Raw genomic sequence first — 17,197 nt, 5'->3', positions numbered from 1 at the left:
TAATGTCAATACACCGAGTATTAAGAGCTCTCTAGTAAGTCTCCAGAGCAGCACTCAGCCAGTGGTTTTCAACACAGATTTCGCAAGGCTATCGCCATCTTACAGTTTGATACCGCAGGGAAAGTACTGAAAGTTACATAAATGTCTTCGCTCTGAAAGACCTGTGAGTATGAATGTGACAAATTTTCTAGGCATTTTAAAAAAGATCTGCTCTTTCTTTACAACATAAAAAAAAATTCTTTCAAGTATGAAATATGAGTAAATATGATCTTATGGAAATGATGAACAGAGACTGAAATATTAAAAAGAGCATAGAAACATCGGAAGCCTTCTCTTTCAGGTTACATTTTAATTTTAAAAATAATTAAGAAAATTTATCAATGCACTCTCAACTAAAACATCCCTGGGCCACGGCAGCGTTCTATTCAGTATGCACTGGGCCAGATAGTGATCTGTCCCTGTGGCAACATGCCTCCTCCCCTCATGTAGCCTGCCCAAAGCAGTCCCTGGAAAGGGGTCATGGGCCAACAAGCATGCAGAGTGGGGCTAGTACACTAAGGGGAGCAACCTCAGTGCCTGCACTTGGGGTGGGCCAGAATAGGAACGACTGAATTTGGGATTATGAGGATACAGTGGAAGAGGTGGAAGAAGCTGTTGCCTGAGTAGCTGTTCTGTGCCTTGGGTTGGGGATGGATTTCACTCCACAACCCTCCCATACTTCACCTGTTGTCCCATCCTTTATGCAGGCAGAGTGAATTCTCTCCAATAAGAATTACAATTTACAAGGCATTCATGTGGCCATCAAAATATAAGGGGCCAAATCCTTGCCTGGTGTCATTCTCGTGAAATCAATGAAGTTACATCAGAAATGGATTAGGCCCATGAAGTGTAAAATAAAACCAAGTCAGCTGGCTGAACATTCCAGGTGAATGAGAGGCGATCTGAAACCCACCCAAAGAAAAAGACTGAGTTAAAGATGAAACTCTTATTTATCTTTAATCCACTGGGCCTGATCCTGCATTTCTTGCATACCTGCTGGGGTATAGTGCAAAGATTGGCAGGGCTGAGCTCAGTGTGCATAGATACTTGTATTACACCAGTATCCAAATGCACCAGCAATTACAAAACCCCACACTAAGGACAAATCCTTGTCACTTGTGCAAAGCTCAAGCAAACATGCTGTGTGTGTGTGTGTGTGTGTGGGGGGGGGGTTAATATGCAGAACTTGTAAGGTAAGATTTCTCCTCACGACCTGCAGTCACAGTTCGCAAGATCTGCACAGCCAATGCCTCTAGGCTGCATTATCGGTCAAGGCCTAGTAAAGGTGGGCTTTGGCCAACACACACTTTCAGTTTACCAAACCCACCCTCCCTTGGCCTACTTTCAAGTCCCTGTTGCGTGGTGCCATGGAGGCAGCCAGCACACAGCGCTACACCCTGGGGCACAGGGTTGCAGATTCACCTTTTGTAGCTCCTTTGTGGCCTGTCTTCACCCTCATACAGCAGAGCTGGGGTAGTTCTGCTGCCTTTCCAGCCCTCGTGGACTCACACAAAATGCCCAAGGGGGTAGCATACTTTGGAATTTGGCAGGCATTATAGATGGGAAGGGAGGGTTGCTTGCCACCTGGCTGGCTTTTAATCAGCCTAGCTGGTTTTTGTATTGCATTGCCAGTGAAAAGATTTAGTGTGCTCCCCCCACCCCTTGGGACCAGCATTCCCTGTTCACTACAGGTACATGGGGCCGTGCAGTGGTTTTGTAACGACTGCACATCACTTGGCTGGGAGCACAGCTGGCACCAGCCTCTGTGTGCTGGCCCCTCAACCTGCTGAGCCGTAGCAGCTCCTCCTGGCATTGGGGACCAGGAAGCAAGACAGACCGAGGCTCATCATCAGGGAGGGATAAGGAACGGAGGCTCCTGAGAGGGGACAGTAGTGGGGCTCCCTCAAGAACTGAAGCTTCTGTGAGTGGGCGGGTGTAGAAGCTCATGCGGGCAGAGGAACGGGCACCTGTGTGTCTAGGTGACCAAAGAGAGGGCTGTGACCACAGGTGTGGGATAATAATTAGCTACTGTTGGCACTAGGACCCTTTTTGTTGGTGGTGGTAGCGGGGCCAGTTTTTCTGAATCTCGGAGATGGCAACCCTGCGGAGGAAGGGGTGAGGGTGAATCACACACTGTTCCCCGGGTTATCTGGCCTGTGGAGGGAAGTTAATACAGTCTTAGCCCTAACTACATAACTAAGCATACAGGATATGCAACACTGCTAAGTTAATGTTGTTGTGAGGACCTTAACTTGTTAATTTCCTGACTTTTGAGGGTTTAAACTCATAACTACTGCTACATTAACCTAAACATTTTGGGTTTTGAGCTGCAAGTTTCAGTGTTTTGTTGGTGCCATCAAGTGGCAAAACGGTGTACTGCAGATTTAACCGGCAGCATTCAATCTCAAGGAAACCAACTACTCTTTTAAATAGCAGTGAAAAAAAGGAAACAATATCTTAGTCAAACCTCCGCTTAAAATACACCTAAAGATACCAGAGAAAACTTTAATATGATGCACACACGATGTCATGGTTAGCTCAGTGCTATTCTCTGCTAATCGGGACTCTGCCTAGTAGGAGAGAGTATTTCTGAGCGACACCGGTTGACAAATCAATAAAACCAATTAAAATCTCATTGCTCAAGAGATACTAAACTGAGTGGGGCACTGATACCTCATTCTGAACTTCCTTCCAAATTGTGTGTGTTTTCTGTAGTCACTGACCAACCACATTTTATACAAAGGTCATATTTCATAATAAACATTAATCCACAGGGTCATTAAGGAGGAATGAATATTTAGCTTGTCATTACATTTGCCACACTAAATAAATTATCTGGTCTATGCTGTAATGAAACTTACAGATCATCATTCATACGGACATCACTTTTTTTCATTTGGGTTACGTCATAATACTGTTCAATGGGAAGACCTCTGCATAAAGAGAGAGAAAGACAAAAAAAAAAAAAACACAAAACAACATTTTACTTATTGGTTATAAAAATCCCAGGAAACACATACTGATTTTTTTTCTTGTAAGAAATGTAGACATGGTATGTAATTTTTGCCTGCAGTCCACAGACTGCCCTTACCACCAAATTCAGAGATACTGAAATGTAGATATTTACTATCACTCAGACCTTAACATTTAAGTTACACAGGGCCTGATTTTCAGAAGTGTCAAGTACTTTTGCCAATGATTTCAATGGGCACAGGATCAAGCCCTTAGAGCCCGATCCTATGAGGGGTTGAGCATTTCATAGAAGATGCCAAGCATCCTCTACTCCCATTGAAGTCAATGGGCTGGCAGAGTCAGACGCTTAGTGTGCAGAAAAACGGGACCTTTCTCAGTGGTCTTTGTTGCTGCTGAAAAGACACATGACCTCTGAGTGAGATGACAGCATCTTAGCTGCCTCTGATGGAACAGATGTTGGTTATCAGCAGTTAGCATGGGGCAGGACAGAGAAAAGTAGAGCAAGAGGGACAGCCAAACTGAAGAACATACAGTCAGAGTAACCAATTTTAACTGGTAATGTTACCCCTGGAGTTAGAACAGCCTTGGGGCTTCTGACCTCCACGTGCAAAGGCTAAGCTTACATAGAAGAAGAGGAGACATGGTCTGGAAGAAGAGAGAGGAAAATGTTGGTTCAGAATAGCAGGGCATGTGTTGGTCTGTTCTGCTTGGCTTAATATGGTGTTTGGGGTTGTTGGAAAGTTGACAATCATCTCTTCATGCAGTGTTGTTGTAGCCATGTTGATCTCAGGATATTAGAGGGACAAGGTGGGTGAGGTAATATCTCTTATTAGAAGTTTGTCCTATAAAAGCTATTACCTCACCCACCTTGTCTTGCCAGTAATCTCTCCATGACATTCAGAGTGCTCTGCACTCTCTCTTTCTTTGCCAAAGCCAATCTGGATTGGGTCACTGCCTTCCTTCTTTCCATTTAGCAGCCACTGCTGACACCTGACTTCTGTCTCAGAGGCCAGGATGCATACTCCCGTCAGGCAATGCTTTCAACACTATTCAGTGGACTACCTCACATGCAGGGGACTAGTCTTACGGATTAGTGATGTTTGCATTAGCCGTCCCACCCGCCCACCTACCTACAAGTCTTTTCTGATAATTGGCCAAGTTGTACTCAGTGTCCTGGGATATGTTAGACTTGAACACAGATCTCAATGAGAACACCGCACATAAACTATCTCCATGATGTGAATTCTGTTTTCAACTTTACAATAAAAATGTTATGATGACCTGGAACTTTTATTTTTTGTCTTACTTACACTTCAAAAGTATTATGCTGCAAAGATGCATCTTTAGATACACACAGCCTTTGTAACTATTCCAGCCGAGTGGAATAACTCAGTAAATGAGATACGGTGTTAGGGATCAGAATAACCTTTGGTTCAATGCATCTGCAGGGAGTCATTAGTTTTGTCTGTAGAGGGAGACATCTTGGCTTCCTATGCATTTTGTGTCAGTTGACAACTGAACATTTTGTATTGGAAACTGCATCCCCCAGCACTAAGAGGATAAATAATTGTAAATAATGCAATGCTTCTGCAATATGGTCTTCCCTATATTATTAATGCACACTGACATCTGCTGGTGAAAACTGCACATTACCTCAGTTCTTTTTCCACATAAAACCAGCTCTGCCAATACATAGTTTCTCAGAAACTTAAATCTTCCTTAAAAAGGTGTGTTCCATTTCACACATCAACTTCATTATAAGGAACCACCCAGAATATTTAAAAGCCAGAGATCTGTTAGACAGGAGTGTGCTGGAAAAATACTTTTTCTACTTTTTATCCTTCATAAACTTTCTATTGAAATTTTATAAATTGGGTTGGGAAAACGAAGCATTTTGGTTATAACCACAGATTTTGGAGCTACAGTACTTATACTGTTCACTATACTTCCCTATCAGTAGACCAAACAAGTGCATAGGAGATACCAAAGTAGAAGTATACTCGTTTACAAAAACAAACAAGTAAACCAACCCCTAAATGTAGGATTTAAAAAAAAAAATCAAGTACTTTTGTATAGGGCTCACGAACAGACAACAGCTCCATTACCCAAATCAACTATCTCAGACTCTAAATAATTTTGCTTGGTATTTTAAATACAAGCTGCATATTTTGTGTGTGTGTGTGCGCAAATATATTCAGGCTTCTTATACCTCCAGTGCTGGCATTCCCCCACTATGGGCACAGTCATAAATTTCTAAAGTACTTCCCTTGCATCTTTACTACTTTCCGCTTTCTGATCCAGATTAAATTGTACTGTAATAAGTACTTAATACACTTCTAACCTGCCCTCCTGGTAAATTTAATTGGAATCAACCTGCTAAGGTAGCTGCAAAGGGATGCTGCTTCAACAGCCAGAAACTAATACTCTTGGCCCCTACAATGTGGAGAAGGATATAGATAAAAGTACATAAATAAAACTTTCCAGGCAATGTATAATTAACCTTTAGGTTTCATTGCTTCTCTGTTTGGGTAGCGATATGAATGTTTAGGGAGAATTTTTTAAATCTGAGGGCCAATCCTCAGATATATTGTAGCTCTGCTGGGCATCTGGGGGCTACTTGGGCTCCTCCTGTAATTCAGAGCAACCTCGGGGCTGCTCTAATAGCACTTGCAGTTATGGCCCCCAATGGGCCATTGAACTGGCCTACAATCACCAGATCTCCTTCCACCTTGGTACGTTCCTGAAACACCTCTTATGCTGGAGGCTAAAAGCAGGTGGCTATGCTGACCAGTTTACTGTTAAAGCTAGTCTTCTGTCCCCCTTCCACCACCAGAGTGGAACAGAATGGGATGAAGCATGGGCCAGGATCTAGCCCAGCGAGTCTATACACTGAATAAGTCTAGGATTTATATATTTAAAAAAAATCCCAAGAGCAATAAAAATTCTTGTCCGGAGTCATTCCAAGGACCTGTCACCATAAAGTCAATTTCTATAAGGAAAACTGATTCCATGATGGGGGGACAGGACAATGGCCTTGTCTCTTCTTTGTCCTCCCCACCTCATTTAGCAGAGAGTAGCACCACTGAACATTACTTCATAATTCCTTTACAAAAGGGTTGAGATCTCCGAAGTCAAATCCGTTTGCCTAGGCTCCTCAGCTAGTGCTGCAGACCCAGAAAGTGAGTGAGATATTCAGGGTGGATAATGCAGTTTACTTATCTTGGGTTTAATAGGATTTTCAGAGATTTTTCTTTTTCCTCTGTTTTGGAGTAGGATGAACCTGGGGCTACTTGTGTTGGAGGCACTAAGCTCAATGAACTTCACCACACACTTCTTGGAGGTTATGCAATCTTTGGAGACACCTGTGATCTATCTCCTTTGCATTGCACACACATATACCTGTAGGAAATTACCTTTTAGAATGATAGGAAGGATAGTCTGGGAGAGCCAAGGGAATGCACCACTAAATATATTCTGAGCCTTGTTCAATTTGACTAGGCAGGGCTGAATGGCAGTTTTCAGATAAAGCTAATGGGCCACATTCTGGCAGTGCAAAGCAGCCAGAAAGCCAGCTTCCCCAGCTACCTGGACACTCATTTTGCATAAAGGGGAATTCCTGTATGGTGAAGAGCAGTGTAGAATTCTCTCCTCTCTCAGCCCTGGGTGCGGAAGGCATGCCCTGTCTATCCTTGATCCCAAAATGGCTCCTGGGGTTGGGAGAAGCTGGGTGTAAGTCGGAGCAGCCTTCAGAAAAATGCCAAGAGCCTACAGTTCCCATTAACTTCAGCGGGATTTGTGGATGCTGAACGCTTCTGAAAAATCAGGCCATGAGTGAGACTTATCTAATGTCACAGAGGAAGTTTAGGACAATAGCTAATAAATACTACACCATTACCAAATGATAGGAAAAAATAAACTAAATGAAGAGATCCAAAGCGCCAAGAGTTTCAGTAAATGATAATGGGCAGTACAACTCAGGCACACTACAGGTTAGAGCATTGTCCAAAGTGGGGGTAACTTAAAGTCTATCTCCAGAATGCAAATTGTCTACACAGTTCAATCTGCATTGCTGTCCAGACTGTCCAAATATATTGCATTCCATTAGCTGTTTCTAGGTTACAACACTTTAAAAAATCGGAATGTATGAAGCATGCAACTAATCTACCTGGGCCAGGAATCTCCACCATAACCATAATGTTGATGTCCTTTAGCAAACAAACAAGGAGGCTCATTCTTTGGTCTATGATCTTCTGGCAATGAAACCGGTGCAATTCCTCCATATTCTCTTTCGGTTCCCCATGGAAGCCTGCACCACTGAAGTGAATCTCTTAACTCCTCATATCTGAAACAAAAAAATCATATTCTTAAACAGCAGCAGCTTTTTGACCAAAGCTGTCATAATGAGCCTGCTCCAGTTGGGAGCAGAAGCAAGTCCAGTATATTTTGATTGGCTGGAGGAAGAAGATAGGTGAATGCATATGCCAATATGCTGCATGCATGTCTGACCTCCTGCAATATACATTGGGTGTATGAGCTGCTGAAACATGGATCACCTGCCTTGTCCTCTAGGTGCTAAATACCACTACACAAACTCATATGCTGATGGATTTTCAAAGAGCCAAATGGTAGCAAGGCATCTAATTCTCATTGACTGTACAAATTAGGTGTCTAAGTACAATTGTGCTTTTGAAAATCTTCCCTGACATCTCTAGAGAGTGGGTGAGAAATGCCACTCTTTAGTACCTGCAGCCCACCAGGGCATACAAGCTCTATCAGATATGTTACAAGTTTCTGTGAACAGTTGAATAGTTCCAGCATAATTCAGTGTGTCTATATCACCAACAGTTCTGTAGTACCATGTGTGTCGTTTACTTCACTTGTTTCGTGAAGATGAGCACCAAGCGGAGTGAACATTTTACACACTTCCTTTTCCTCTTGTTTTTTTTCATCTGGCAGGAATTTCCCAGGTAATAATGCAGGCATAAAGCCTATCCTATCATTCTTAATGATGGGGAGAGAGGCTGGAAAAACATAGACTCAGTTTCCCTCAGGTATGGTGGTTTCCTCCAAAACCTCTCCATTGAACAGACCCATAAAAATACTTCTAAAATTGCAGCAATAAATAAATGTGTGTACTGGCCCTGCGAGTAGGAGTCCAGAGATCCCTCCCAAACTCAAAAATGATTGGCTGTACTGCTGTGCTAAGGACCAGCCATCTTCATCTTTTGAGTTTATGTTATGTCCAGTTGGCAGGGCAAAGGACTCGGAACCAGGTCTCCGGGGTCCTATTTACCGCCCTGTTGCTAACAAGGTGGACATGATTCTTCTCTCACGAAGGCTGTGTCTACACTACAGACTTCTGCCGGCATAGTTATGTCAGTCAGGGGTATAACTGTGACCAGGGTGGATTGATTCAAATCAAAGCAATTTAAATCATGATTACATCACCAAATGGAAAGCCTGGATTTAAATCAACTTTTCCATTTGTACTTCAGTTACTTTCTAAAGACTGCTGCACTCTGACTGGTTGATATAACCATTAAAACATGTTGATTTACAACTAAATATAAGCTTTACACTAGATTTTGTGCATGTTTTTGCTGCCTAGGAGGGCACACGATAATATACATTTATTTAAGCACTTATATAACTTAATATGTTCAGATTCTTAACTGTACATTTGAGTATGTTAGAAAATGGTGAATGATATATTGCTTATTTACTAGATAATTAACTTTTTGCTCAGGATTTGTGTCAAGCTGCATTTAGGGTGGTAACTGGAATTTAATTAAACACAAACAACAGCACAGAAAACTTATTTTTATTAAACAACCTGAACTATTTTGCATACATGAACTTCTCTTATCAAAACATGTTTCACTTTAACGAGTAATTGTTTTATTAAACAGAGGGATTAACTGTAGTCAGTGAATAAAACTGATTACTTGAGGTCAGCTTGGGAAATTTTCAAATATGCCTAAGGGAAAGGGACTGGAGCTTAAGTTCCTACTTGTCTGCGGGAATGTCCACTGCAATAAAAATCCTGCAGCACCAAGTGTCAGACCCCAGCCAACTGACTTGAACACATGGTGCTTGGGCTGTGGGGCTAGACATTGCAGTGTAGATGTTCAGGCTCAGGCTGGAGCCTAGGCTCTGAGAGACCTACCCCGCGCACAGGGTTTCAGAGCGTGGGCTCCAGCCCGAGCTGAACGTCTACACTACAATTTTCAGCTGTGCAGCCCAAGCACCATGAGCCCGAGTCAGCTGACCCAGGCCAGTTGCAGCCATGCCTGTTATTGCAGTGTAGATGTATCCTAAGTCTCTGGACCATGAGACAGTCTCGTAAGTTACTTAGGCTGTCCTACTGTGCCATATTTATAAAACTTGGTCTCAAAAGTTGGATTTTTCCCCTGATTCTTTCTTTATGTAGAAAGGCAGCCTTTAAATCAAAGTTGTGAACAGAGGCTCATAGATTCAGCATATTTATTTTTATTTAAATGATTTAAGAGATTAGAATAAGTTTAGGCCTAACCTATTTTGTGTTAAATTTAATGCCATTTTAAGCAGGTTTATTTTTTCTAAAGAAAAACTTCTTATAATTTAAATAACAAAATAAGAAAAAACAATTTAAATGTAAGAAATCTGATTTTTTACATTTTTTCAAGAAAAATAATTGATTTTTATCCACCCTGATTGTGACTGACAACGCTGGCAAAAGCCCCTAGCGTAGATGCAGTTATACTGGCAAAGATGCCCTTTTGCCAGTATATCTTATTTCACTTGGGGAGGTGTTGGGGGAGGGAAGCTGGAATAAACTATGCTGGCAAAAGCAGAGCTTTGTTCACACTAGCAGTGCTTTGCTGGTATAGTATACTGAAGCAGTATACCACAAAATGCTCCTAGTGTGGACCTGGTCATGAACTGGTATGATTCAGAAATAACTTCACTAAAATCACTGGAGTTACACCAGTGAGAGTGACAGGAGAAACAGGCCAATTATTATGTAACTTTGAGTATCTCACTTAATTTTGATGTGCCTTGGTTTGTCCAACTGTAAAACAGGTAATAATAATCCTGATTTAACTCAGAGCTTATTTATAAGGCTTAAGTGACTAATGTTTATAAATTATGTTGCAATCTTCTGATGAAGAGCACCATAGAAGTAGTAAGAACACAGTATTCTTATTTGTTGATGGAATAAAATACACAAACATGGGGTGAGTAAAAAGTAATCAGTGCTTCACCGAAGCGGAAAATACATGCAAAGAGTTTTTAAACAGCTCAGCACGCCCACATAAAGAAATTTTAAGTGCTTTCCAAGGGGAACTGATATTGTTCCCAAAGTACACAGGATCACAGTGAAAGCACAGAAAGTTCAGTAGGGCATACGGTACCTTGTAATATAAGGGCCAAATTGCCCTCTTGCACATTTAAACTGGGAAGAGGCTTTGAGGGAGAAAAATCTCTGCAAGGATTCCCTTGCAGAAATTCCCTCAAATCATCCAATTAGGAAAGGCCACGGGGTGCAGACTGTAAACCTGGAAGATTCCTAGGCATCTATATAGATTCCGGCAGGGTGGGGGGGATCTCTGGGAGACCAGGGCCATCAGTACAGAGAGCCTATACTTTGGTCTTCACCCCACATCATTCCCTGGCAGCCCAGCTCCGTAGCATCACTTATTTCCCAGAATTTCTCATCTGTGTCATGCCAAAATGGTATTGCAATACTACGTCATCCCTTCATGACATCGTGTCACAACATGATGCAACTTCATGAGGCAATGAGTTTGTCTTGCAGGACAAATTAAAATAACTCTCTGTGCTTATCAGAACCCTGTGGGTTATCAAAACATTTTTCTATATTTAATAGCTGAATGAATGTTAGCATCTAATTTTTCAACAGCTCTGTTTAAGGTTTTGTTTTGTTCCTGAAGGTTAGAAGCCAGATATCAAATCATTGTGTATGCTGGCCATGTCAGTAGGTGGTAAACTGAACCCAAAGGAAACATTAATGAATCATTCATGCTGACTTCTATCTACCTGTTACTAAGACGCAGAATAACCACTTAACCTGAGACAGAAAAGACAAACGTCGCACCCAAAGATACATAAATCTGATTGCCCACTGAAACCAAACAGGGCTTTGTTAAGCTTCTGTTTACGGTCTTTCACACAAAGGAACAGTTATAGTCAATATCAATCCAATTGGATTATGGTTTTCACGGACACAAACAAAACTGTGTCTCTGCAAGTGAATATCAAACTAAAATGATACTGGACAAACTGTTAAAAAGATGTAGAGTAGGAAACAATCCTGCACCAGCAGAGAAATGAACTAGACGGCTTAACCGGGATTTTCCCTCCTTAACTTCAATGATTCTAGAATTATATTAAATTCTGATTGTCAAATTCTGGAAGAGTAACACTTAGAACTAAAAACGACGTTCCTTGCTTTTGATCAAATGAAGTTGCCAAGTCAGCCATCAGTTTACTAGTGCATCCTTTATTTAAACTGTATTTTTGCCTGCAAATTTTTCTTGTTTTGTGGCGCTCATGCCAACAGTGTATGAATATTGGGCTATAGGATGTGAGCTCATCAGATCTCATAAACAAAACAGGTTCTGACTTGATCCGTACTTGAAACTGAGATCTCCAAGGGAAACCCAAATGCTGCAGAAAGCTGTGTCGGTGGTGAGTCTGTCTGGGGTATGATTAGGGCCCCAGCCTTGGGTGTCACTCACATTGATTTCTAATTCAGTGGGCACGACTCTCCGGTGCTGTGTGCCTTGCATCATCATTTACACCAGTGTAAATCAGAATGACAGCCTTTTATGTCCAATTTGCACTGGTGAAAGGGAGTGGCGAATCGGTCCCAGTGGGTGTGCAAAACAGGTGTAACTTACACACTGAGGGGCATATGCATTATGATCCAATTTGTGCTTTAATATGAAACTCAAGAGGCATATGTAAGAGCAATCAGAGACCCCGCACTTTTATGCCTGCACTAGATCCAACACTCCTATTGTAGATCCACAGGGCCTGATTTTGGGGGTCAGTGAGCTGTTCTCAGTGCAAAACCCGAGGAGGGTGGAATAAAGTAGCAGGCATCCTGTGGAAGAAATAGTATGTGACCATGTAAGTAAAGACTCCTCATCCCAGCTCCTCCCCCAGACACCTTCCCCCGCCAATTTCAATCTCCTCATCCAATTTCAGTCTTTGGCTTGCTCCCAGTCCCACTCTCCTTTTCCCAGTCTCCCCACACTGCCCCACCTCCTCATCTGATTTCAGTCTCCCCCACCCCACACTGGTTACCAGTCCCTGTTCCCCCCTCACGGGCTGTCAGTCCCTGTTTTCCTTCCCTCAGCCCCTTGTAGCTACCAGCCCAATTCTTCTCCCTGTGCTGTGCTGCCCCTCTACCTACCCTGGTCATCTCTGCATCTGAGTCAGGTTACTTTGGTGCCAGGGGTAGGGGGAGAGGGAGGGAGGAGATGCTCTTAGTTCCAATGCCCAGCACCTCAGCAGCCTGCATCAGCTGGAAGGAGCAACTGTCAGGAAAGTCCGGCTCTGCCCCCACTGCTCCAGTACAGAGAGAATCTTCAGAGACTTCAGCTGCCATCATCTAATAAGTCTTTACTGAGCATGTGCAAAGTAAAATTTTTCAGAGGCTTATAACTTGGCCAAATTTGGATTTTTTTTTATAGTAACAGCAAATGGCACATCTATGGAACCAGGGTGACCCTTCCTACCAAATTTCAAATTCCTGCTCCAAAACATGGCTGTGATAGAGCTTCTCAATGAAGTGGCTGAAATAATTTTTTTAACATGGACAAAACATCATATTTTTCTCTAATTTGCCAAAAAAAAAAAAATCAGCCTGAGGAAGACACGTTGGATGGAAAATTTTAGACCAAATGATTAAAGTTTGGCAAAGATATAAGCAACTGAGAACAGGGTCTTACAATGGCAAGTGTCAGCCAACCTTAACTATAGACAGCACTACCAACTCTGCCTATAAAAACCTGCTTTGTGTCCACTTATCCACTGAATTTATACAACAACACTGAATTAACCCTATTGAATGCCCAGTACACCATTACTGAAACTGATTATTTGATCACAAAAGGAAATCCTCAGGCTCTGGTTTCTAGGGGGATATGAATTGTCCATTAGTTACGGTAAACATACAAACACAGCCTTAGAGTATTTAGAGGCAGCTTATTAACCCAAATATTGGTGACAAACATTAACCATAGATAACAGTACACTAAAACTACTCAGCTGCAATTAGGATGACCAGACAGCCAATGTGAAAAATCGGGACAGGGGGTGGTGGGTAATAGGAGCCTATATAAGAAAAAGACCCAAAAATCAGGACTGTCCCTATAAAATCGGGACATCTGGTCACCCTAGCTGCAATAGACGTATAGTACATATATTGATATACATGAAGTTCAACACAGTAAAGAGTGCAGACTTTTAATAATGATTAAAATTCAGATTACGTATTATTTAAAATAGTTGAGAACAACCATTTTCTAAGATTTTTTTTCTTGTTAGAAAATACCTATTTGCATCTTTTTAAAAAAAAAACGTATTACAACCCTGATTGATATATAGGCTAAGACCTGGTGCCAAATTCTTTTCTGGTATAATAGGTGTAGCTCTACTGAGTTCAGTGAAGTCTGCACATCTATATCAGCAGAGAATTTGGCTCATGGTCCCTTAGGGTGGACATAACATTTTTTTTTATCCACAGAAAATGACTTATTATAACATGGCTGGCGTCACGATCATGTTTCTTTTCTATGCTTCAGCATTGTAATGTTTTGTACTGTAGAAGGGGCCTAAAAATGGTGCTTATTTTTAACAGTAAACGTTACTTGCTTTTATAGTGTGTGTGCCCTTAGTTTTTTGGCCTTTGTGCCCAGCCAACTCATCCTATTGTGGGGCACTGTCCAATCAATGGGCGTCTTTCCTCTGAGTTCAACGGGATTTGGATAAGAAGGCCTATAATTCTCCTAGATTTTAAGTACATCAGCCATTATAACATTTCATATGCAGATTCATCTAACCTTCTAGAACATTATACGTTCACAATGCAAGCCATGATGATAGTGAAACAGCCGGCACCTTGACTAGGGAAGATACCTCAATCAGGTGACTCAGCATACAGTTTGACAGACAGGAATGATCCAATTACATCAAATATGCTCCTGCTGAAGACTTAATAGGGCATGCTAGCCTTTAAAGGACAAAATCAATGAAAACTAGTAAAACACAAAGCTCTAAGTGATATGGGAACTATAATTTAGTTTCCTATTTCTGTAGATAAAATACTATGTAGAGGAACAATGGAGAACATGAGGACCTGTGTAAAGGTGAGAAATGTGGATCCAAAAAGGATCACTGTCCTAAATAATGAGCAGCTGAGATGTATGACTTTCCAGAATTATACAGCCAAATTCTGTTTTGTGTGGCACCCCAACTAAGGCTATAATTTCCCCCATAATTTGTCTCTGTAAAATATTGACTGAGGTAAGACAGTTTTGTTATAGAATTTATGGCAAGCCACAAAAATTCAACCTATGCAATCTATTTTATAGATACAGATACTTAGGGCTAAAATTTTGTAACTTCATTGAAAGCAATGGTGTTGCATTAGTGTAAGTGGGAGCAGAGTTTGGTGCCAAGACTTTAAAATTTTCAGCAAAACACATTTTCCTTCAGTAGCTATTTCTTACCTATCCTGGGACACAGTTGGGCGTGAAGGAATTTGCAGCGGAGTCAGTGCCTCATTCGACTCTAAGGTTTTCGATAATATGTCTGTTCCCTCCCTTTCTCTATAGTAGTACGGCAGGCCGTGTAACAGCTCCATGCTTCATATTTGCACTTTGAGGTCTGCAAGGAAGCTACATGGATAAAAGATTAACTCATCAAAAGAAACAGTCAGTGCATCTGGATACAGTCTGAGCAAGTAACATAGGTAGCTTCTGCTGAACTCCGATACCGTTCAGCCAAGGAAACAGTGGCCACTTTGATACTGCAACTGATCCCTTGTATCAGATTACAATGTAAAACAAGAACAAAAAGATTGTTTATAGACAGAAGTATAGCACTATGGCTTTGTTCAACTAATGAACAATAGCTAGAAATACATTTTAACCAAATGGCAGGGAAAAGAAAATCTTCCCATGGAATATGGACTCTGAAAAGATTCAGTCGTTATTTTTCAGATTTACCCTTAAAATTCAAAGTCTTGCTTGCTGTGTATAGACATTAATGATCCCATGACACATTTCACAACAGAAGGAGTTTGCTCCGTTGCCAAGCTTTTCCTCCTCCCACTTTTGTGCAGTGTGCTGAGTGGAAGGCATTTTGCACCCTGCATTTCAGTGATGCTGAACATACCGTATAGACTATAGAGCATGGAAAGCACTTTGGGATGAAAGGTGATGTAACAGAATTAATACAGGATTCTCCACTGCCTGGAACCTTGTGCAGTCATTTACAGAGAGCAAAGTGCTACGACGCTGATTTCATAGGAGCAACTCAAGCATGCAGGAGAAGATGGCAGGGAGTAAGCACCTGTGCTTCCCTTCTCCACCCAATGAAGCTCCTCTGGCTCACAGCGCAGGAATCCCCTCTGAAAAGCAACAAGTCCTTCCCCCCTCCTTCTGCATCATAAACTACATGAGTGTCCTCTCCCTACCTGGACTCTACTGCTCCTGGCAGAATCCTCATGCCTCTCAAAAGATCCTCACTCCCCTGATGTTTCCATGCCCTTTACCCCAAGACCAATGCCAGAGTGGAGGCACTCAGCAGAAGTTCAAAAGGACAAGCTGGAGGAAGCTCTAGCATTCCCTCCCTTCTACACCTGATTAGCCCTCCTGTGGTTTACAGCAGCAGGACTCCCCGCAACTAACAACAGAAGGTTCATTGGGTGCAGAAGGCTGGGAGACACTAGTGTTTCCCCTCTGCCACCTTCTGCACACCTAAGCTCTGCCAAACACCCTTTCCCCATCTGCACCCTATGCTCTTGGAAGCCCCCCAAACCACTGGGTGTGCGGTTCACAAGGGGAGAAGGCATCTGAAAGGGGACATGGGGAAGAGAGAGGATATATGCAACGTATGAGAACTTGAGGGAGACTATGTCTGTAGGTGGGGATCAGAGGAGTTGGGGCTGTAGCAGACATGAGGGGAAGTGGGTGTTTCTTGCTATGAGGAATGGAGGAACTCTGGGGAGCAGAGGGACCCAGGCTGGAAAGGAGCAGCTCAGGCACAGCTAGAGAGGACATGGGGGTTGGAAAACATTAGAGTTTCTCCACCTTCTCCACCCACTGTTTATCAGAGGGAACTTCTGCTGCTGAATACAGCAGGAGCTTTGCATGTTACATAAGACACATATGTGCTGCTTCCCCAGCAGCACTGTGCTGCTCCTCAGCTCTTAAACTATGCTCTTTGTACCCGAGGACTGTTCTCCCTTCTTACTCTATCACGCTCCTAGGGCTCACAGGACAAGCATAAGACCCCAGGGAGACTTTGTGGGGTTCCTGGAAACGTTAGAAGGCTCTGCAGTGGCACTTACACAGGCAAAGCCATACTCCTGCACACCTCCTAAGCTCCACAGGAGATGGGCTGCTCTCCTAAGGAAGCGTACATTAGTAGGGCTCCCCAACTCAGATGTCAGGAATTCACAAAGCAGTGCGGGGGGAAGAGATCCCCATAACTTTGGTCCTCACTCTGATGTTATGACTACACAGTACACATACAAAAATTTTACAAATTCCTGATTAGGCAAACAGGGTACTGAAGGCAACCATTCATCACCCTTCATTAAGGGCCAATTCTTCTGAGCTGCTGAAGGCACTGAGTATCTGACAGGATTAGGCTCTGACTCCATATAGTAACCAATTACTCAAGTGTCACTAGACACTAGCTGTCTCTGCCCAAGCAATACTATCAGAGAACATACAGGAAAAAGAGTAACATTTAGTGCTCAAATCATTATGCTTACTGAGACATGTGTGAGATGAATTACTAAACCTCTGTTCTGTGGCCCCCATTTTTGATACTCTATATGTAACAGGGAATATGGTAAACTGGCATTGTTAGGGGGCAGTTAGGATGCCTGGTTTGAGAGGTGCAATTTTAACTGCATTTTCTGATTTTCTCCTCTTTGAGAGGT

The 17,197-nt window shown here is 42.3% G+C and overlaps 1 protein-coding gene across 1 annotated transcript in view; it reads right to left on the bottom strand.

Moving 5' to 3' along the window:
- The window catches only part of CUNH7orf31 (chromosome unknown C7orf31 homolog), a 35,078-nt gene extending 20,177 nt beyond the window's left edge, over nucleotides 1-14,901 (bottom strand). The window contains exons 1-3 of the mRNA XM_029910991.1: nucleotides 14,754-14,901; nucleotides 7,178-7,354; nucleotides 2,901-2,972 (exon numbers count right to left, since the gene is read on the bottom strand). Coding sequence (XP_029766851.1) covers nucleotides 2,901-2,972; nucleotides 7,178-7,354; nucleotides 14,754-14,887 — 383 coding nt within the window. The 5' untranslated portion in view covers nucleotides 14,888-14,901. The remainder of the gene's footprint in view (nucleotides 1-2,900; nucleotides 2,973-7,177; nucleotides 7,355-14,753) is intronic.
- Nucleotides 14,902-17,197: the final 2,296 nt, after the last annotated feature.

The sequence above is a fragment of the Terrapene carolina genome, unplaced genomic scaffold (assembly GCF_002925995.2).
Source record: "Terrapene carolina triunguis isolate 2854851 unplaced genomic scaffold, T_m_triunguis-2.0 Scaffold84, whole genome shotgun sequence".
In the NCBI taxonomy this organism is placed as follows: Eukaryota; Metazoa; Chordata; order Testudines; family Emydidae; genus Terrapene; species Terrapene triunguis.
This window is presented reverse-complemented; position numbering and strand designations above follow the sequence as displayed.